General features: G+C 47.2%; 1 protein-coding gene across 8 annotated transcripts in view; it reads right to left on the reverse strand.

The window, feature by feature from the left end:
* The window catches only part of CADPS (calcium dependent secretion activator), a 223,542-nt gene that overhangs the window by 110,759 nt on the left and 89,573 nt on the right, over window positions 1-23,210 (reverse strand). For all 8 annotated transcript variants that reach the window (XM_087743393.1, XM_087743388.1, XM_087743392.1 and 5 more), the window contains exons 7-8: window positions 5,093-5,204; window positions 714-853 (exon numbers count right to left, since the gene is read on the reverse strand). In XM_087743393.1, coding sequence (XP_087599519.1) covers window positions 714-853; window positions 5,093-5,204 — 252 coding nt within the window. The remainder of the gene's footprint in view (window positions 1-713; window positions 854-5,092; window positions 5,205-23,210) is intronic.

Here is a 23,210-nt window from a genome sequence, read left to right on the forward strand (position 1 = left end):
AACAAAACACTACGAAAATTAAAATTTCTATTTTTTACCACATCCTCAGCTCTGAAGAGCAAACAGAGGAAAGCCTTGCCAATGCCGTTAGCTAGATCTTCCCAAGGATGATCTAATTTGTAATTGCATGGCAGGAAGGTGGAAGCCAGGGGTGGCAGTCAGTGATCTCCCTGGCCCCAGATCCTCTGACACTCACATCTGGAGGGGAGAGGTTACCCTTTTAGCCTTCCAGATCATTAGTCCTACTCCAGGCAACTGCCCACTCCAGGCAACTGCTATTTAATCGTGCTGTGTATCTCTGTATAAATAGTGATGATCACACTGGAGTTTATTTCAAGCCGAAGGTGCGCTGTGCTTCAGGTTCTGCAAAGTCAGTACAGGGAAACACAGAATAACTTAAGAAATTATACCATTCTCACTAAGAGTCAGGCAGTTCACCTATTATTTCCTTACAGGAAAAAAAATAACCTAGCAATTTCCTGAGGAATACTGTTTAAAATTTAAACTGTTTGGCTGATATGCATTAAAAAGACGATGCTAAGAATATGGAAAGTGCATTATAAATGACTGAACTAATGCCATTTTTATATTTATCTTTCTTTTGACCTCCTGTGAGCTTGAGAAAAAGGGTTTCTCTTCCAGAATCTTAAGAAAGAGAATTTTTCTAATGCGCATTCAAAACAAATTGAGTTCAGATCGAACCAAGCATTTACCCAGAGTGCTTCATGTTTTGAGGCTTATCCATTCGCACAGCAAGCTTGATCTTCAGGTCTTGATCCGGGCAGTTTTTGGAAACAGTCATTTTGTGCCACTCTGATTGCTTCGGGCTATTGGGAGTAGGGTGGAGAACAACCTGCAAGCGTGAAAATCAACAATGTTAAAGGGAAAAATTATTCACAAAATGGGTTTTAATGGGGAACAAAAGCACAACAGATGAGCTACTTTTCCCCTAAAAGTCAGTGTGGAAATTTATATTCACACCAGTGAATAGCCACCATCAGTGGCTTTTTATTGCTTTTTTAAAGTACAGCTTATTATTTTGAGATTAGTTCATATATTCTTTGGCTCCTGTGTCTGCTGTGCCATTGTTCATGGGGCTGTGCAGAACAGAACTGCATTATCAGTTCCCATTGCTTAAGGAAAAACTGTGGCAAACGCACTTGCAACTGTCCCGGTAAATCAGTCTAGACGTGATGGCGGACTGCTGCGATTAGCAAACCAGCAACAAGTTTTTGCTGAGGTTGCCCACTGCAATCCCCCACTTTCAGCCTCACACAACTCAGTCAGCCTCCAGCCTTCCTGACATCTCCCATGTGAGGTGAGCTGTTTTGAGGGCTCAGAAAGCTCTACCTAAAATGGTTCATCTATTGCTACTATCAGGTTGTGGGGAAGCTGGTTTGATTTTTTGCTTACTGTTAAGACTGGATGCACTAGGCAACATTTTACATAGGCTGGTGTGTCTGACTGCACTACGACAGCAGATAAAATCTGCATCGCATGTCATGACATCAGCGGCTGCAGGACTCTCTGCTTCCATTTCATGCAGGGAGGAAACGATGGGGCGGTCTCCAGCTGGGGTAAATCAGTGCAACACCAATGACCGCAGTAGAGCTGTGCAGATGAACACCAATGGAAGTGCTGGGGCCATCAAAGAAACTGAAAGGCTCCACGAGGCGAGTAATCTCTCCTGATCATAGCTGTGCCTTTCCCACTCACCCATTACCCTTACAAAGCAGAGCAGCTCCCTCAAAGAGCCAGAGTGTTCTCCCAGAACTACACCCCATCCACCATCTTCTCCTGGTGTTTCCGTATAAGCCTCTGAGGTGGCTTTAACCCTCCCCCTCCTATGCCCATTCCTCTTCTGATGGGTTCACTCTCAGAGGTGACTTTGCCTGGCACAAATTCATTCAAGTCTCCACTGTCCTGTAGTGAGATGAATCTCCTTTAAATCCATTAACCTTTACGCAAGCAAATGATTTCACAAATGGCAGCATTCACCCTCGTTATTTGCTGTGCTGCCATCACTCATTCCTTGCTCACGCTTAGTCCGCGCCCCTGTCAAACTCCAGCCCAGACTCTAATCTGGTATTCCTCTGCTCTTCAACTTTACTGCTGAGTCAACAACCTAGGGGCTGTTTTCCACCAAACTATCCTTGGCGCTATTACCCTCTGATGAATGATTTTAAAGATAATTTTATTGCCTCCTCCAAAGACTGAGGTTAACATCAGTAGATCCTCGACTTCACTGTTATTCTTCAACATTATTTATCACTTCTTTTATTGAATTAGACTAATGCTTTTTCTGGCAGGAATCTGAAGCTGTTATTAGTTACACAGATAACTGAGAAACATCAGTCTCTACTGCATCACTCTTGGAAAAAAACCACATTTAAGCAAACCCTGAAGATGAGAGGTGGGCTGTTCTTAGAAACACGGATGGACTCAAATTCTGGGCAGCCTCCAAGGACCCACTGCAAGGCAGGTCATACACTAAACTGCATCTCTCAGTGAGGCAGCAGCCACTCTTGGTGTTTGGGATGCTCTCTACTTTGATTTCTAACTCTTTTTCATCAAAAGGCGCATAAACTTTGGTCAGTGTTGTTGTAATTCATGGCCCTTCCCCTCCTTGCTCTCAGTAGATGAAGTCTTGGCATGGCTGAAATCCATGGGAGCCTTGCCACCAGCTTCAATAGGGCCAGGATGTATTCCCATGCCTTCAGCTGCCCATCCAGCAGTTTAGGGCTTGGGAGCATTTTCCAGCTCTCCCTTCGATAAAAGTGGTGAAATGAGGAGTGCCAGCCAGATGCCAATTTAACACTCGCAATAGAAAGTGAGCATTGTACATGCCTGGCAGAGCATAAAGCCGCTTCTCAAAGGGTGGCTGAGCACGGGTGTTTTTGTGTGTAAAACCTGCTTCCCTCCTCTCTCCGTGCAGACAGGTTTGTGCCCACTCCAACAGCTAAACCAGGGGCTTAACGCGCTCCTGGTTTCATTATTTCATTAAAAAAGAAATCCTGATGCAGCCTGAGCAGACACGTGTCGCCTCTCGGCCGCTCCGGGCACACCGAGCATCCCTTTGAAGTTCGGCCGACTGGTGGCCACGGGCCAGGGGAAGTCACCGTCCAGCTCCCCGCGCTAGCCGCTGCTGGCACACGTCCTTTGGACCGCAGAAGCTCAGAGCTGAGGGATGGCTTCCCGCTGGACTGAGAATTAAAGCCCATTGGCGGGGCTGGCTCATCAGCATTTCAGGGCAAGAGGGGTTGCTTTGGGGGCTGACGTCTTTCTCAGAACAACACGCACAGCTAATTGTTTCCCGAGACCAGCAAAGTCAGCACCGCTCATGGCTGCCAGTGGAAACAAGACTTACAAAGCAAGTGGGTCTACACCGAGTGTAACCACTCAGGGGAAAAAGTCCTCAATGGCATCGTGGCCGGCCGGGTGAAAAGCTCTGCTCAGCATGCTGCAGCAGATAAAGGCAGGAGTGCCGGGCTGTTTGAAGAATGAGGTTTTGAAAATAATCCTGAAAATATTATGATGCTGTGAGGCAAAGCAGCTGTAGGTCTTCAGCTGGAGTACTGCAGCCTGGTGGGGTCACCCCCTTTGTGAAAAAAGGAGCAGGACAGGGAGAAAGGAAGGATCAAGGTGTGGATGAGGAAAGTCCAGAGGCTGTAACTCTTTGAAGAGAAGATTGAGAGGAGAAAAGAAGGGGTAGCTTTGCTTTTCTCTCTCTCAAGTGCAAGAACAAAGGACGTGACATGAACACAAAAATCCAAATAGCTAAAACGAACATAAAATGTATGAGACAAAATCACATGCGGCACTCTCCACCATAAAGATATAAATTAGATCAACAGCTCACTAGGATCTGGAAAAACGTTTGGCACTTGTATGAATAGGATGAATACAAAATCACGTTACTTAGGAAAAACTTTATTTTACAGACACAGACTCCTCTGCGTCAAGGCACAAGCAGCCATGGAGTTAGCAAGAAACATCCCAACAGGTTAGTCCATATTTGTAAATACTGTACTTGGGCTTGCCACAAGATCAGTGGCTTTCTTGGTCATGGCTTTCTTGGCCTTGGCCATGTAGACAAGGCGGAGAGCAAGGCATGCTGCAGAGCTGGGCTGACAGAGCCCAGGCTGCTCCTGGAGATCACTCAGGCCACGCTGAGCTGTGACATGGGGGGTGCCAAGCCCATGTGTAAGGTGCAGCCTCTCTTCCCGTGAACTGGTTTTCATGGGGTCTTCACCATGGAGATCTCACACTCTTGAAGAGCTGAGGAAGGGATGGCAGGGAGTTTGCTGCCAGTTATGCCTGGGGCCAACACAAATTATACAGCTGCCAAAAATCCATGGAGACTAACTGAAGTGTCCCAAAGCCACAGAAAAGTGACGTCCACAGATATTCTGGAGCTGTGGGCTGCAGCGATGGAGGGCCACCAGTCCTAGGGTGCTGGTTTAGGGACCACAGGTGAGAGGCAGAGGTGGGGTGGGAAGGATGGCTCTGTGGACAGCACCCTGGGAATCTGATCTCTTTGCTATTAAAGCCATTGATGGAGGAAATGAACTCCCACATTTCACTCCCCAGTCCAGCCCCACTGAAGCCAGCAGCTCAGCCACAGTCCCCAGGGGAGCCAGGATTTCAAGCCCTTTGCAGTGAGTACCGCAGTCAGTGCTTTCAAATGCTCAAACCGTGCACCGGCTGCTCAGCAGATATGAGAGCAGCTTAACACTCTCTTGCCAAACTTAAATCCCCTCTTTTAGCTTCAGCATAATCCCCTTTTCTGCCTCAGGAATGTCCATTTCCGTAAGCAACTTCTAAGGCTTTCCGGACTGCCAATATCGCACACAAGATCCTCTGCCTTTGCTGAGTGCAGGCACAGCCAGCTGAAATGCTGCCATTAAAAACTCACAACAAAGCATGTGAGATGCACTCCTTTCCAGCAGTGGAGAGCTTGCTTTTTTCCTCCCTCCTGAAGCTTGGCAAAAAAGCAGAGCATGTTGTGCTCCAAAGATATTTCCGCACAGGAGAGATTTCTCTAGAAAAGCAGGGCCAGGAGGTAACATTATTAAACTCAAAATCTCCTTACCCTCCCAAGCTCTTTGTCCTCCAGAGCCAGCACTCCCGTGCTCTCTGTGAACAGCTTCACTTTCACTGCAGGAAGCGCGTGTGTTGTCGTGAAGTCTCCTTGGGTGCCCCAGCTGTGAAAATAAGGACAGAGAGATGTTCAGCTCAACCGGCAGGTCAGCAGCACTGCTGCTTGGGTGTGCAATGGTTAACCGAAAATGTCCTCTCTGGCACAAGCCAAAGTGGCTGGGCTGTCTGAGTGACAAGGGCATTAATTATCTTCTTTGGGAAATGTGGGACAGATGCTTGGAAAACATGATGGTTCTTTGGGGAAAAAAAAAGAGAGTATTTAGGAGCAGCATGAAACCAAATTTAAGAGAACTTTTTTATTTAAAAAGAACAATATGTCTCCTGCAGCGACAGCCTGTACAGGCACAACAGAAGTTGAGGATCGAGGGCATCCGTACCTAGGACATCTGTAATCGCTCATGCCTCTGCTCTTCTCTTGGCTAATTAACCTCTCCTTTCCAGGTTGATAGTGAGGTTTGCTTTCTCTGAAGAAACCCCAATTCTGAGTCCCAGCCCAGCCCTCCAGCCCAGCCCAGGTTTAAGTTCAAGCCATTACGTGAGGAGCAATCCTAGTTTGCTGGGACTGCAGAGCAGGACACCAGCTCCTTGGGGACAGGATGGTAGTGGCCAGGAAGCGGCCACCTCTCCAACTACACAATGAACTGAGACCACTGCCTACTGTTTGTACTCCATGAGTACCTACCATCCCCTGGCTGGTCCCGTGGCTTGGAAAGCAGCGCTGTGGAGGCTGATTGACCCATAGGATGTGAAAACCCTCTCTAGACACGCATGTTTCTAGAGGACATCTCCAAGATCCTGGAACCACAAGCTGCCTGACTATGCAGAGAACATGAACTCGTTCCATGTGGGTACCAGCCACCGTCTGCCGACACCTATGGCCAAACTTGCCGTTTTAAGTCTTACAAGTGGAGCCCACCCCACAGTGGACCTTCCCTGCGCGAGTGTAGGAACCGCAGCAGCCCTGCAGGCCGCTGGAGGGAGGTCCGGGGATGGGCTTGAGCATGTCATGCTAGAGGTTTCCTCTCTGGCCCCAGACACTTGGGGAAACTTTGAGGACAAAGACCCAGTTTGGCCACAGCCCATTGCACTTTGTTTCAGGGACTCTCCTCCTGGGCCCTGTTCCCGTCCCAGCGAGCAGCGTGCTGCAGCCGGAGCTGCTGCCTGCTGGCACCCACGAGGGCTCACCTGAGCTGCACTGGCGAGCATCCTCATAGGGTTCTCTTAAAGATACCCAGACCTTACACCGCAGTCAGCTTTGATTTAGAGAGATCATAGGGAGAGAAATCTGTGAAACACCAAGTCTGTTCAACATCCTAAGGGCTGCAGTTTTTCAAATAGGCTCATGGGGAGCCTCCACAGTTGGTGCCACTCACACCAGCACGTCAAATTTCTCACCTGTGCTAAGGTTTTTGAGATACAGCAAAATGCTCCCTTCTGGCAAACAAGCACAGACTGAAGAGGGTCACAGAACAAAAATTAAGCAGAATTTGAACTCATGCCTATTTGTAAGCTTTAAACAATTTTGAAAGTAGCAGAGAAGAGAATACCTTCTACACCAAGGGGTGAAAAGTCATGATGCTTTTATGTTCAAGACTTCACAGTTGTGTTTCAAGCTATGTTTCTACAGCTTAGAAAGTTAGAAACTTATTAAAATAAAGCCAGACAGAAACTTCCAGACAGAGCCAAGGAAAGCACTCCCAAAACTGCACTTGCCCTTGTCAGCAGAGAACAGCTCAGCCAAAGATGAAGGGCAGAGGGAGGACTGGGGAAGAGCGCACCACTGCAAGGGGGATGCTCCCCAACATGCGATCACGCAGAGGCCCAATGTGAAACTAGCAGATAAAAACTTATCTTTTTTCTTTTTTTGTTCTCTTTCTTTGCCTTTTTTTATAATTCATTGTGAGCTAGATTTCTCTGTTGTTCCCAGAGACCCCGAAAATTCATCACACTTCAAAACTCATGCAAAGCGTACAAGCAAGCTTGAAGAATAATCACAGACAAGGTGCTTTTTGTACAAGAGCGTGCCATGAGCAACACCTCCGAGTGATGTGATGGAACACATGCTGCAACCTAAAATACTGCAAGTCAGATGAGGGATTATACCATATCTCACTAACCACTTCTATTCACTCTTACGCTATTAATGACATTTTCTCATTTTACACTGTCTTCAAACTAGATCCTCTGCTGGAGAAAGGCAGTTCCCTGAAATGACTGGGAAAAGGCTCAGATGACATGTGGTCCAGCGACCAGATGTTCTTCAAACATAAATACCAAACAGCAGGTTTTGCATTTGGAAAGTTATTGGGAATAATAATTTACTCTTTCCTGCGTCCAAGGAGGATGGTTCTACACTTTGCTCTCCTCTAAGCAAATCTTGTCCAACTGAGCTTAGCAGATGAGCATGTTCAGTGCAGAGCTGATTAACGAACTCAGTTTCTTCATCAGCTTTGCTCCGAAGTTTTCTCTCCTGGTGTCACTGTTTCACATGTTTCATCTTTTATGACAGCGCATCAAACTGCCACCAGTGCCAGGGAGCAGAGGTTTGGCATAAATTATCTACAGCACTACAGGCCCAGTCAGATCCTCAATATTATATCTTTTTCATGTGCAAGCCATCAGCGACGTAATAAACATTTTAAGCTTAAGAACCAAGAAACAACCTTATTTTCTAATTGCAGCTTCAGGTCACAGGTTCTCTTATCTCTCTTAAAAAAACTGCATTGTCACCAGCAGGGAAAGTAGAAAGATAATCTTGCTTTGGGTAAGAGGCAAAAGTAAGAAAATATCCAACCTTACACTGTGTATTTTGACAGCATCTGCTTTATAGAACTCATATCTCTGTTTACTATTAAAAGGCTCTTATTTGCTGAAGCATTCCCAGACCATATGTTATCAACAAATGTTACTAACCAAATACAAACAGTAATTTTCATTAGGTTTCCTTCATGAGAACAGCATTAACCACAAAGGGAATAAATGTTTCAAATGACAGTAAACATACATAGCAAACCCTTGACAACACTGTGGTGCTTACGTATTCATACCCCCAAAAGCCCTGAAAAGATCCGCGCCAACAAATAGAGACCCTCAGAAGTTGGGGTTTGTGCAGGTTGAAGCCTGCCGTGATGTCATTAGTTGCCATAGTGATGCTCAGCATAAGGCCGTATTTCATGTCACTGAAACATCATTTGTATTCAATCTAAGTATGCAGTTTATCTGTGCTGTGTATTAAATTATTGTTCGGAAAATTAGCTCTGGCCAGTAGTTAGGATCTTCTGAGGGACTAACAATGTAATGGTTTCATTTCTATATTTAATAATCAAGCAGGTTATTACTGCAGGAGTGTATTTGTTGGGAAAGTGCCTTGGGACCTGTTCTGGACAAATCTTCGCATGAAATAGCCACACTATCTTGTCCCCATATCACAGAGCTCCTGCTTACACTTTAGAGCAATAATACATCTGAAAACGAGGACAAATAATGTCATTCTGGCCAAAAGGATATATATACACACCAGAGAAAAGAAAGATAGGAGCAGAAAAATCCTGACAGTACCTTCTCAGTTAGGACCATATTAACGGTCTGAATCCCTCCTGAAACCCCCAGCCCAGCATTTCTTATTGCCCAGCATATCCCAAAGCCTGGAGCTGGCCAAGAAATGCTGCCATGCATAAGGACTTTGCTAGAGTTATCACCCTATTTATTGCATCTGTGCTGTTCCAGTGATACCCGTAGGATCTACTTGCATCTCCAGAGTTTCTAGTTAGACATCAAACTTAGGATAAGTAGCTAAACTCTTCTGGCTGCAAAGAGCCAGAGGATGAGATATGTCCCAGGTGCTAACTTGACAAATGCTGGCCCTTGTTTTACCTTTTATATGCAAAATAAGTAGATCACCACTGTAGACTTTGTGTCTACGGATTCACCTAGAGGTGCCATCACAGTTACTAACCAAACAGCCTAAAGCGCTGGGATCTTTTTCTGACTGAAACATAAAATGACACATATCCAGAGAGCATGAGTAGACGACAAGGGAGGAAGGTCACCCTTGTCCCAAACTACCTCCATGGGCTTGTCTAATGTGGAGCACTTGAAGGATGGGCCTACCTGTCTGATTTCAGGAGCATCTGGGAGCTCTCACAGGCACTGTCCTGCCCGGCACACGGAGGGAAAGTGATGCCATTGCCGACGCAGCTGCCAGGCTGCTCAGACCAAGCTGCTGTCCGCTGTTTCAAGCAACACATTGGCGATCTTCTGGCAAACCTTCAGGTTGACGCTGCTCAGCCCTTCCCACTTATGGACGAGACAAGTAAGACCACCCAGTCTCCTCACATTACCTGCTGGTTTTCCCCACTATGTCCCACTTATGTGGCCTAACCTACAATCTTCTCAGCTGTCCTTGAGAGACATGGACTTAATCATTTCTATTCACCTCTTGTGTGTAAGTTCCTCTAAGTGAAATTTTAGTACCCAGGACCTTCCCAAAAGCGAACATACATGTTAGTACCCAGGAGAATGCATTAAATTCTTTCATTCATGTACTGTGGTCTCCAGCAAGTCTGCTTAGCCCCTGCCTAATTTGAAACAGCAACCCTTCCTTCCATCATCGCTCTTGTAACTTGATCTGGTCAGAACATCGATGCCTGTGATTTCTATAAATAATGAACAAGTGCAACTGAATTATATCGCTGGGCCATGAATCAGCCCTGCTAACCAGCTCAGCCTGTCAGTAGGCTAACATGGGAGCAGCTGGAGAGTGATGTGCTTTCAACTGGGTTGACATTTAAACATGATCTATGACCAGTTTTCATGGGCTTCAAAACTGCCAGAGGACACCTTTTCTCCCTCTCCAGATATATTTATTGAAATGGGTTTGCTTGCCAGCTTGCATGGAATAAACATGAAAAAAAAGCAGAAAATAAAAATAAAAATGTGTATTAAAGGAGAGCTACGCTCTTCCCTCGGTGGGTTCACTCCAGGTGTGCATTACGCTCAATGTGCACAGCAGGATCCTGGGACACGGCACCCCTCTGCAGGAGATGCTTGTTCCCACAAGTTTACTACTTAGGTAAAGAATATCGCAGAATAATATTCCTGCATGTTGGCCAGATTTGCACTAGTTTATTGAACTACTGCTCAGTATTGTTTTTGAAACGGAAGCGCATCAGCAGCAATGCCTGTCCCCTCCCAGGCCCGGAGCATGTCCTTGGGAATGCAGAACACGGCGCGCAGCTGCCTCCATCCCTGCAGGGGCACAGCCACCTCAACCAGCACCCAATGCCTTCCTGCAGCTGGTTGCGTACGGAGGCAGGGCAGTCCATCTGAAAGGCCTTTAATACATGTGACCCTGTCTGGGACAAAATTTGCAAGGCCAGCTTAACCTCACTTGCTGTCTTCTGCTGCCAGAATGGGATCTGGTGGGAACGCAATGACCAGCTGCCTCCCTCGTGCGCTGCTGCTGCTGCAGGCAGGGAAGGGTTGTGCTTCATGCACCTCTCTTCACCCACATCCCTCACCTCTTCTCTCCTGGCACCCCACCAGTCTGTCTATGTCCCTCCTGGTGTATTTGTAGTTTGGTCTCCAAAACAAGCCGGCTGGTGGAGGGAAGCCCATCCAGAGGGCGGCACAGACAGCAGCCTGACAGACACTGCTTGTTCTTTGAGGAAACAACATGCCAGCAAAGTAACCTTTTGCTGGGTCACTGCTTCACCTTGTCTGGGTGTGATGCTTTTAACCAGCCTTCGTTTCTTGACTGACTGTGGTGCCCAGCCATGGTGCCTGCTGGAGCTGGATGCCGCTCTGGGGACGGAGAGCTCCAATCCCGCTTCACCGCTGGGAGAGTGAAACGCTATGTACAGTCTTGATTTAGTTCTTCCAGAAATCCTGCCTAACAAATGATGGTTTTCTTTCTTCAGGAACTCCTCCACTCCCAGAAGAGACCTTTCCAGGGAGCAGCCTTAGATCTTGAGCCATAAATCATGTATGCCCAAAGCTCAAGCACTGGGAAAAACAAAGTTAGAGAAGAAGCACACCAGACACCCAGCTAACCCACCTTCACGCAGCTGATGGAGTCGGCTACACTCGTTTCTCTAATGTGATGTTAAGGTGTGCTTCGTTATTATATATTTCTTGAGATACAAGCAAGGAAGAAAATAAACAGTTTTTAAGTGTGTTTACCCTGAGGCTGGAGTTCATTATAATGGAGCGCACACAGACTTACTCAGCTCAACAGGGAAACCTGATGCAGGGACGGCATTAATTCCACCGGGATGAAAATACTCGTTTCATTTTCAGAAATGGGTATTTGTGAACTTCTAGGAATGATGTAAACAAGACCACGCTGCCCATGCGCTGAGCCCTTCACAAGCAGGCACCGGGAAAGTAGACAGCTCGCTCCTCTTTGGGAACAGTGCTGGTGAGGCACCGAACAGGCAGGGGATGTGGCAGCACGGACGTGTCCACGACACGTGGCGGAGGCAGGTGCTCACACCTGCACCAGCTGGGTCACAAAGCAGTAATAAAAAGTAGGGCACCCCAAAGCCTTTGGGAAAATACGTATTTTTTGCAGCTCTCACGGGTAATGGCAATGGTTAATAGGTTTTTGGTTTGTGTCTTTGGGATTTGAAGAAACCCAAAGGCAACAGAAGAGTTCAGGCTTTTTTTTAGGCTCTCCAAGAAAACCCACAGGCTGGGTCACCCAGCTGGAGACCCGCAGGGTGCAGCTCCATGCGCATCTCGGTTTCAGGGGGGGAACGCCCATAAGCCAGTTTGGGGATGCTGGATCGGGGACAGGTAAAACCTGGTTTGCAACTTATTGCAGTAGGACTACAAACCTTGCTTGAGATCAGCTGAATTCTTCTAAGAAACATAACCCAGTGGGCGATACATCTTCTCAAGAGATATCATTATTGAAAGATAAAAAATTATGTAGTCAGAAACAAAATAGGGTGTAAAGACACCAAACAAAGAAGAAAGGGCATCCTGCCTGCTCTGCAGCGTTCAGCAAGTGCATCACGCTGTGGATGAAGTACGGGAGGTGGCAGTTCCTCCACCAGCAGCAGCCATCCACTGGCAAAATAGCAAGTTATTTAATCCGTTTGGTGCTTTTGTGGGACTGAGATTGGATTTTACATGCCACAGAGGGCCTCAAATGGAAGTACGGCTCCAAGGATAGGATTTGACCTTTAGCTAGCAGGAGAGGATGCCAAGACATGAGACAGATCACAACTGTGGAAAAACCCAAATTTAGGGGACTGTACTACCATGTACACGTGCCCATGCCACCTGCCTTGGGCTCCTGCTCTTGTAATAAGGAGAGATCTAATTAATAGTCAGTGGAGTTAGGCCTTAATTTGCCTCATCCCAATTTAGAGGCAGCAAGCAGATGAAATGAAGCCTGCCCTAAAAGCACCCCTGTCTTTCCACTGCTAAAGAGGGGTGCTGGAGGTGACTGCTGCAGCTACGCAAAAAAGATCTGAAATGAAAATCTCAAAGGATATATATAGATGCAGAGAACCTTCTATGTTTCTGCTTGTGTGAAAATGTCCTAGGCTAGGAAATACAATTCAGGTGCTAAGAAAGGTACCTTTCCACTCTGCCTGTAGAAATGGATTGAGAACGGTTTGCATCTGTAACACGGCTTGATTCCCAAGAGCTGCTGAGCCTCCTCTGGGATTCCTCCCACGGTAAGAGTTCGATGTGTTTACTCACCTTCAGAACAGGATAACCGAAGTCATCAGACACAGATTGACAATGCGGCCTATTTTTGTTCACATTTGTTTCCTCTCCTCTCTGTCTGCTGACAGAACAGCCTTTCAGTACCATCCCCTCGGAAGAAGCTGAGTTGAAGTGGGAGTGACAGCACAAACAGATTTGATTCCTCCTAGACTTTCCTGCACAGACTTTATAATGATGGTAAAACCTGCTTCCACCGATGCAGCTACTGTGCAGGTGGCTGTCAAGTCAGCATCCCCGCACGCATGGAGGCACTGGCCGGCAGCGGTGGCTGTACCTGCCTTCCCCTGGAGCTACGTAACACCGGGTGAGGCCATGTCTCTGCATGGAGCACTGACATCTGCTCTGATGGGATAACCCGAGGGCTCTCTGAGTCAATCCATCATTTCCTCTGATGTCCTAATTCCTGCCAAGCATTTAACACTCCCTCTGTCAAAAAAAAGCACCATTAGTAATTCTTTTGCTTACAAAAAGGGTGTTCATTTACCCCAAACCACCACTGCAGAAAGCACTACGGTGTTAATCAAAAGGTGAGCAGAGACAGCAGGTCCCTAAGGACTGGACTCCTCCTAGCAGCAGCTAAGGATGTCTTCCAACCTCCAGCATTTCACAGACTGTCCATTTTTTGTTCCCACAGCTCTGAGACACAATGTAAGTGTCATGCACGCAGACACCATCTTGCTTAACATCATGCAGCCAGCAGTACCAGACAGCTGATAAAAAGCACCATCTCTCCCTCCAGGAGCTGCAACTCCCACACCCTCAAACTGGCTACAGCAACACTATGGCTGCCGGCTGAGAAAGAAATATGTCTAGGAGAGCATCACATCTGCGTCTGAGTGTGCAAGGTGCAAAATGAATAGGGTAAAGCTGACGGAGGCTGCAGCAAAGCAAAGCCTGTGAAGGTCTGCTCTTGATCTGCTTGTGGCTCACAAGCCGTCCCCGCAGACCCCGTTCCTGTGCCAGCACCGTGTCACTCGGCTGCCAGGGCACCGCAGCCAAGAGGAGCTGCTGAGGCCGACAGCACAGCTTTAGGAACCCAAAAAAGGACGATCTTTGCTACACAGAAAATGCAGAGCTTGATTTCAGCATGAAGTGTTTCCTAGGCACAGCTGATACACAGGGGAAGTTGTAAGAAGGGATGGGAGATGGATTTAATCACATAATAGCTATTTACGGCCACGAGGTGGCATTCCTGCCCCAGAGATGTCCCTCTGCCATGCCTGCACCCGGCCCAGCCTCCCCCCGGGGCCCAGGACCACGCACTCCTCCCAGCCCGCTGCACCCCGGGCTGTGCTCTACTGCAGAAATCCCGCAGCTGGCTGGGATGAGAATTTATGGCAATGCTATTCACCACAATCTTCGGGGTATGGACAGGGAAAATAAGTAGCGTGATTACTTAGCGTGATTTAAGTGACGACTGCTTTTCAAATGCCCTGTGCTCTCACTTAATACTATGATATTACAATTAGAGGAGAAAAGCTCAGCAGGAGCAAATGGAAATGTAAGCCCAGCAACCTTTTACTGGGAGGTCTGAACTGAAAGAATAATTGCTTTTACAAGGGCTGTCTACTGTATGTGCTTTATCAGTATATCGGGTTTGGATACAGCATGAGTTAAGAGTTTCATTCATGAAATGGGTCTCTGTGCAAGTGCCTGTTACCACTTCTTGTATAAGGTGACTGCAATGCCACGCACATGCTAATCGAAGTTTCCTTTGGCCAAAGATGCTCCACTGAACCAGCCACAGAGCTGCTCATTTCACAGAATGATTATTTAATTCAGACATGGTTAATCACTTCTACCAAATCTTATCATCCTGAAAGAAAACACAACTGCAAATTGCAGGACTGCAGCTAGTTAAGGCCTGGTTATGATTTAGACTCACTAAAGCCATGCACTACCAGCTTTATAGAAACTCAGTGTCTCACAAGCACAGACCATGGAAAAGGAGACAGAAATCCTCTGCCTGAAAATACAGCTTACTGGGTTTGTGCCAAAATAGTCTAGACCCTCCTTTATAAAATTCAGTATAGGAAAGCAGTGAAATATTTCTTAAATGTAAACAGAGCAGAAAATGGCAGAAGGTACCCTTCCAAAATCAGCTAAAGAGAGAAACAAGAGGCGTGAGACCGTCTCTTGTTGTGCCACCACTCATGTTTTTGCTGTCCTATATTCTCCTAAGCCAGGACCCAGGACAGGAAGCCCAGATCCAGCCAGACACTTGGGATGGGGCTTGTCTTGCCTAACTTCTGATGGCTAGAAGCAAAGCCATCCTGGCATCTCCTGGGTCAGTGGGGATGAGTGGGCACTTCCAGCAGATGACGCCCACCCAGCCACCTCGGTCAGGAGCATTTTCTCTCCTGTGAAGTAGAAGCATTGCCCTGGTTTCATGGATAGGAAACCCAAAGCAAAGACTGAGCCAGCCACTGGCCCAGGGACACACAGCCACTGAGAAGAGCTAGAGCAAATACGCTAACTTCACGTCCTTTGTTTCCATGGGAGATCTGTCCCTAGACATGCATTTTGTGTCTCTGGCCTGACAATGATCGCAGGGCTCAGCAACCCCTGACTTGCAGGACTTCATCCTTCCTTCAGCAAACATCCCGGGCTGGTGAGCCCTCTTCCCACATCCTGATGGATCACGCAGCTGCTGGGATCCCCCTTCTCACCTCCTCTAAGCCATGGAATGGGAGTTGCTGCAGATGCTTTCAGCTTTATTTGCCTACAAGGCTTTTTGGCAACAGTGTGAAAGACGGTGAGCTGGGCAAGACACTCCTGTGTGCTGTGTCCTGCCTTTCACGGACTTTTTCAATCTGAAACACCTTGGCGTTGCTCTGGAAGGGGTTCAAGAAAACGCTGCCATGTCTGTCTGCACTCCAGCCATGTTTGCAAGCTCCTCTCTCCACGAGCATGCCTTGTCCTCTTTGCCCATGTAGTGACAACAGTACATAGCTCCCTTTAAGTGCTTTCACACACAGCACTGCTGTTCATTCAGACCTAGCACATTCACAGAGGCAACAGGCCTCCCTACCTTCATTTCACAGAAAGGACAACTAAAATGTTGAGAAATCACTGCCAAGATTGGCCTTCCCATTAAACCATTCCCTCTTCCAGAGCTCTGTCCAGGCAGGAGTAGGCACAATACCAATTCTTTAAAGCATGCTCTCTATCTCTCTACGCTGCTTTGCAACCAGCAATAGCAGTACCCCTCATTAAATAACAATGTGCACTAGTTGTACACAGCACTTAATAAATAAACCAACAACTGCGCACTTTTCACGTCTCATCCCCTGCCTTTCCCTCGGCAAGTGACGTGCAGAACTGGCACTAAGGTATGGCTTATGTTTTTTTAAAACACCCACCATGAGCATTAAACAAGAAAACTGTATCCCAGGACTTCTGTTTTGCAATCCTCCTCTTAATTTAGCTCTATTTCAGATCACTGACTCTCAATCTCATTTCAATGTCCTTTTGGTCTTCGCTATCCCATCTTAGGGTTGCATGCATAGGAGTGATGAAGCAGACGGGTGTCAATGAAAATCGCCTTGGGCATCATCACACCTTCTGGAATACTTACATTTGAATGTATGCGCTATCACAGGAATACATAATTCCCAAGTGCATAAGAACACTCAAGAAATTAGACAGCTGGCAAGATGAGAGAGACATTCATCTGTGAAAGATGTATGCTCTAAAGGTCAGGGAAAACAGCCAGAGCTTGCACTTACTTGATACCACAGAACCCAACTACAAGAGGTAAGTCTGTAGAGACAAGCCTTCATTATTCTTCAACGCAACTTCTAGTGTAACATTTGTAGAACAGGAGAGAGAAGGGACCACACATGAGACCTTTGGGAGTAGGATCATACCCGGGATCACCATCTGCTGCCCACGAGGCTGCACCATGGCAGTGCGGCCGTCTGAGTGACACTCAGGGTAAGGGAATCCCTATGGGGTCTTGCCTTTATTCTGGGGAAAAACTCAGCTGCTTAATCTAAAGCAGATTTTTTATAGAACCACTCTGCAGAGCAGCTACAAGGAAGCATCAGAAGAGGTTCTGAATTTCTAATTAAAAAGGCCACTAAACCACTTGTGTGAAGACTTCCCATAAGAGATCACACGCTTGCACCTGGGTAATAACTTTTTAGTGCATTTTTTGCTGTGCTTAATGACTTGTCCACAGCCTCCACTTTCAAAAATGGACATGTCATAGCATAAATCTCAGGAGTGTTATGGAAATACCATCACACGCACAAACGGGGATTTGAAGAGCAGGTCAAACTGAACTAACAGAACCCTTCAGGTGCAAAGCCATGCACAGTCTCATCGGAAAACTGGCTCCTAGACATGCTAAATAGCTGTAAGTGAAGAATTCTTGTGTAGGGGATTTGGACACCACTTTGCACCCCTCAGCCCTAGACAGAGGGGCTAAAAGCAACTCCCCTGAAGTTCCTGTCCCTGTCTTTGTCACCTCTGAGCCTGGCAGCATCATGGGCTCAGAGCATCTGCACCATGCATGCAGAGAGCAAACCTGAAGATCTCTCCTGGAAGACATTTCCCCAACAGATGCCTTGGGGCAGACTGACCCTCTGCTCAGACCCTCACCCCAGGGACGAGGGCTGTATCTCAGAAGTGAGGGTGTCTGACGTTAGCTCTACCCAGTCACCTACTTTGACATGTTCATAAGGCTCCTGGAGGTTTCCTAAGGAAAAAGAGCTGTAAACATCTGCACAGCTCTGAAATGAAATCATGCAACTGGAAAGGCAAGCCAATCAGTCTGGGTAATTAAGACAGCTTATATTTAATGCTGAAGCCAACTAGAAGAGGAAGGAGTGAAAAAAAAGCAAAAAAAGCAAAAAAAGCAGCTATCTCCTAAAATTCCCTTTTGCTTTGTTTTTTACCCAGCATCATGAATTTTGCTTACACAGGGCTTAGCTAGGAATGCAAACCTAAATATGAATGACTGTTTAAAACTGTGTAGCCAGTCAGGTCTTCTGCCTGAACTTTGCCATGGTGTGATACCTCTGCAACACAGCAACAGCTCTGAGTGTAGCAGGGGCTCAGAGCACCCAGCTGATGCTGGGAAGTCTAAGGCAGCTGATTCTCCTGCCTGTCTGCAGAGCCCGCAGGACTGTCACAGCAGCCGGGACAGCAATGCTAAGAGCAGTGGCCAGCCTCCTGGACTGCAGATCCACACATGTCTGGAAGAGACCTACCAGGCATGGCACCAACAGCTGTACGGAGGGATACACAACATGAATTATGGGCTAAACTCTGCTCTCACTTGCTTCAGTATAAACCCCTTTAGTTTAGTGGAGCTAAATTTGTTCTACAGCATGCAGAACATTTGTAATTTATACATCTTGAAAAGACCTTTCTTATTTTACCACGGGGAAGTGTTCCCATCTCCCAACTAACTGTGACAGCAAAACACTGACTGCAACAAAATGCTCTTATCACGCTCCTACTCTGCGCAAAGCCACTGAGCATCACTTCAAACTCCAGGGCCTGAGGCAGGGGATTCCTGAATGAAAAGACCAGATTTTCCCCTTCTGCAAAGAGAGAGAGGGCATCCCTGCTCGCCAGCCTCCCTTCCCGCAGGGCTTCTCCCTTTGCTGCTCTGTGCCCATCCTCCCGAAGGACACAGTCACGGAAGGGCGCTGAGGAAGGATGCTGTGGCATTCCTGTCCCTCTTCACGGTCAGGCAGAGGGCTCTGCTGGATGCGGCACACCAGTTTGAAATGAAGACCCTAGTTGAGCGATAAGCTTGGAGGGTTTGGTGTAGGGATCCAAACAAGGGCAGCCTGTCGCAGCAGAGATAAGCAGCTGAGCCGTCAGAGCACCTTGAAAGCAAACCAGGGAGCAGCATCAGGCGTGAGCGCAAAGACAAAACAGGGCATCCCTCTCTCCTAGCACGGCGGCTAAGGGAACGGAGATGGAGAGGTTTAAAAGTTTACCAAAGACATTACTTTATCAAGAGTGAATTTCTGGAGAGGGCAGGAGGGCCAAGCTCTTGGTCATGACAAACAACGTAAGAAGTGACACAGAGTCAGATGAGACCCGTTGAGTGTTGTCTCTCCAGCATGGCCCTACGGCACATGCTTAAGAAAAGTGCAGGAGGAAAAAAAAAACCAACAGGTAATAAAGAGTGATCTTTCCTCCTTCAAAAATAGTGAGCTTCATCCTCACTTTTCATACTCTGAGCTACTGCACAACTCTTGCACTAGTCCTGGAGAGGTTGCTCTGCAAGGAGGGATATTTAACCTCCAAATGAAAGCACTTCCAGAGTCAGAGGAGCAGCCCACACCTCTGTCCCTTCTCAGGCCTGCCAAAATGCCCAGACAGGTTGCCCAGATTCACCCCGAACTGGTTATCTACTGCTTTTAACCCAAATGGTTCAGCTAAGTTGAATGCACCTGATTCTCACTACTGTGAGCCAGGGGAGAATGAGACTTGTCTGCATGCTGAAGTACGTCCAGGTGAATATACAGCATTTATTTACAAGGCACGTAGGATCCTGCTGTTGTTTGGGTCTCTTTGTTTTCTTTTGTTCTGCTCACATCAGAAAAAGGCGATATGATAAGAAGATGGATCACTGGTACAGCCCATGAGCACTGCTACAAGCACAGGTCACTGTTTAAATATATCCAGCAGCCTCTTTAGTGACTGTAGGACAGGGGTGTTGCGGCTGGACCTTTTGTGCTATTCCCAGACCCCTCAGCAACCTTGTTCTCAGGCCGTGCAAACAGCAGCGTTGCCAATGCAGCTCCTGGAAGGGGAGCGTTGGAGACGTGCAGAGCCACCTCACTCTCCACGCTTTGCAAAGGGCAGACATCAGGACAATGTGCAGGGAAGAGGAGTGGTATAAAAACCTGAAAGATCTGCAAGAATACAATTCCAGTGTGAAAAGCAGTAAAATCCTGCCCGCACTGGGATTTGGGATATTTTGTAGAGGCATCTGCGGGTTAGGGCATAATACAAAGGCTTTTTCTTACACAACTTATTAAAAGCACTACTAATAATACACTGCAAGCCTGATCTGAAATAACCCTTGCTATTTCAGGTCTGGCTTTCTCTAGTACTATGCCATCCTCTGTACCCGTGCTGAGGCAGATAATCCTCACATGAAGGGATTGGGCTTAAAATGTCAGGAATCCAACATGGAGCTTGAGAAGAAACAGAAGACCAGTATTTACGGCCGTCCTGAGAGCCACACTCCTTGCACACGACTCATCTGATCGCTTGGTACACATGGCTGCTAACCTTGCTGCTACCCTGCCTCTTTCAAGATCTACAAACAGGATTCAAGCTCCGAAGTCACTAAGATGCTTTCAAATATCTTATTCGCAAAAACTGCTGGTTTTGCACCAGGGAAGACAAAAGGTGAATCCCTCACAGACCTAGACCAGTGCTTTTGGAAATCCTTCCCTGGCTGGAAAATTGCCTTTTTCTATTAGGGGAGCAGAGCCCAGGTTAGCATCCCCGGCATGGCATCAAGACGAAGAGCAGCCACTGCCACCGGTGTTGCGTGGCCTGGGCATTTTAGCTGAGGGCTGGAATTTCAAGGACACGTGAGAATACAGTGAACAACTCCATGAGTCATTCTTAGGTAAAAAGATGTCCTACAAGATTGTGTGGCCCCGTGACACTCTCCTTTCCACCTCCCCAGGACACAGGGCTGTTGTACAAAAGGGAAGTCTTCCAGTGAATCTTACTGTTCAAATGTAAGTTTTTTTCCCCTGATGCATATGAGAAAATCAGTCTTTTGTAGCCTGTAGAGCCTCCAGATGATGGCAAAACTGAATTTCAGGCAGTTTGAAGAGTTACAGTCTAATCTGAGAAAATACTGTCTGTTTCCAGAACTGTATTCACCGCATCTTCTGAGTACAGGCACTTAACCTGAATTTCTATTTTTTAAGCCTCTGAGATAGACAAGTTTTGGGTTGTACAGGGGTAACCTCCTTCAGTATTTACACTTTCATAGTGCTGAGGCTCAAAATCCTTGCAGTGTGCTCCTCACCCCCAGGCCAGGCAGCATTCCCTGCCAAAGCACACAAAACCTGGGATGCCTGGGGAGCGAGCGAGCTCCCCTGGAGAGCAGTCCAGCATGCTTTTGCTGATCTAGTTCCTTTATCAATGAGCATTTTGCTTATGATAAAAATTACACAAGCAAACACGGTGTGAATGACCTCGGTGAGAGTGATGTCAGCATCTAAAGAGACACTCCAGAGGGCTGTTTTGGCTGACCATGGATCTTTTGTCTGCAAGGCAGCATAGCTCAAAAATGCACCAAAGACTTCTCTGAGCTATTTCTATCACTGCCCTCATCACTGGAGTATCTGAGGGCCTTCAGGTCTTGTATTAAGCAACACGACAAACACGTCACGTCTGGTTCATTCTCTCCTTCTCTTCTGAAGAGGAGAATGTAAGTGCAGTAAATTGCTTTCACAGGGCCTTCCCTGCCTGGGCTGTTGTGTCTGGGAGGGGAAGCAAGGTGAAAGAAGCACTTATAATGCGGAGAAGAAAAAAGGACAAGCTTACTGTGATGGTCTCTGGTTTCTGTGGAAGGCAATTCTGGAGCCTTGGCTTGGGTGGTCTTTGGTTTTGGAAGTAAAAAGTCCCAGGACCCTCAAGAAATGCAACTGTCAAACCTACTCCCCTCCTAAGGCTTTTCCATAGGTATCAGCCCAAGCGATGGAGCAAACCAGGAGGCTTCAAGCCTGACTCGCACCTCTATGGGAAGCCAGTGCAGAGAGAGGATGAGTGTGATGGACTTGCATAACTCATATCACGCCGCAGCCTTCAGCATTGGCTGCATTTTCCTGTGGGCTGATGGCTTCGTGCCCAGACACTGTACATTTCATTATGATAAAAAGACCCACTCAATTAAAGAGCTCACTCCTGCAGCCCTGATTTTCAAAACAACACTGGTATAAACAGTCCTATGGCTGACAGCAAGAAGGCTTGCATAAGAAAGGATGAATCCTTGAGCAAAAGTGAGAAGAACAGACCAAGCTAAACCAGCACAGAAGTGTACTTTTCAGTATGGGTAGTAGTAATTTCCCCTAAATAGAGCCCAACTTTCTCCACTGAAGCAACAAAAATACCTAAAATAGTGACAACTGCAGGTTCTTATGGAAATTTTCTTCCTACCACAGCTCTCCTACTTCCTTCTCTGAAGCAGATTTCAAAGCATTTTGAAAAGTAAGCCAGGCTGCAGCACTTTCCCTGATTGGGAATATTGTTTTTAAACCGCTTACTGCAGATTCCTGCTCTTCCAGTACAGCGCAGGGTGCAAGGCATCAGCAGTTTCTGTGCTTCCACGTGAGGACAACCACCCAGGGAAGGCAGCCTGCCTTCGGCTCTGCTCTCCCCCTGCCTGCATCAGCTGGCCTTGAACTGTTTGCCTGCAGCGCTTGTGCACTCGCATGTAACACGCCGGGTGTTCTTGGCTTTCCTTCCACAAGCTTGAGAAGCTCCTGGTGAAACGCCACTGGCGACCGGTCACTTGGAGGGAATGGGATATGGGAACAGAGAGGGAATATTCCAACAGCAGCCCCTCCTGCACTGTGTCCCACCACCGGAGGACGCTTCATAACACCTTGGCAATTCTCCACTGTGAGGAGGCACACCAAGAATTTCATTTAATGTGAAATCTCCACAGTGAACCAGAGGAAAACTGCCTGAAATCCACACAGATAGTGTTTCAAGTTAACTAATCCCACAAATGGGAAAGGAAATAAGCCATTCATCATTTTTTCCTTCCAAATTAACAAAGATCAATCACTAATAGCAGGCTTATAACAACATCTGGGGAAGACAAAAAAGCCAAGCATGGGGTCAAGGCTGGGGATTTGGGGACCAGGTCAAAGAGGACAGAACAAGACTCTGCCCTTGAACCGGACCAGGGCAGAGTGGCCTCAGACGAAGCTTTAGCTGAGTGACTTGAAGCTTTCCCCAGCTCCTCCCTTCCAGCTCTGGCTGTGGCTGCTGGAGCACATCCCTGCCAGCTGTTTCTCTTTCTCGTAGGACCACTGACAGTGAGGACGAGCTTATGTACCTACACCTGATGGCACCAATTCAGATGGACACTCAGACAAGTATTTATCTAAGCACATGCTTAACTCCATCCCTATTTAGCAAAGTACTTACGTATAGGCACAAATTTATGTCTCTATGGCTACAAGAGACGTAAGCCTGTTATTAACACTTTTTTTTCTCAGTTAGGGCTTATGTGCCATTCTTAGTTGCAGGACGATGCTCTGCATACATGGAAGGCCACGTTTCTCCTCTGCTTCTCAGAGTCCCCT

Source organism: Nipponia nippon, unplaced genomic scaffold (genome assembly GCF_047370975.1).
Source record: "Nipponia nippon isolate SJK-2023a ecotype South Korea unplaced genomic scaffold, ASM4737097v1 scaffold_9, whole genome shotgun sequence".
In the NCBI taxonomy this organism is placed as follows: domain Eukaryota; kingdom Metazoa; phylum Chordata; class Aves; order Pelecaniformes; family Threskiornithidae; genus Nipponia; species Nipponia nippon.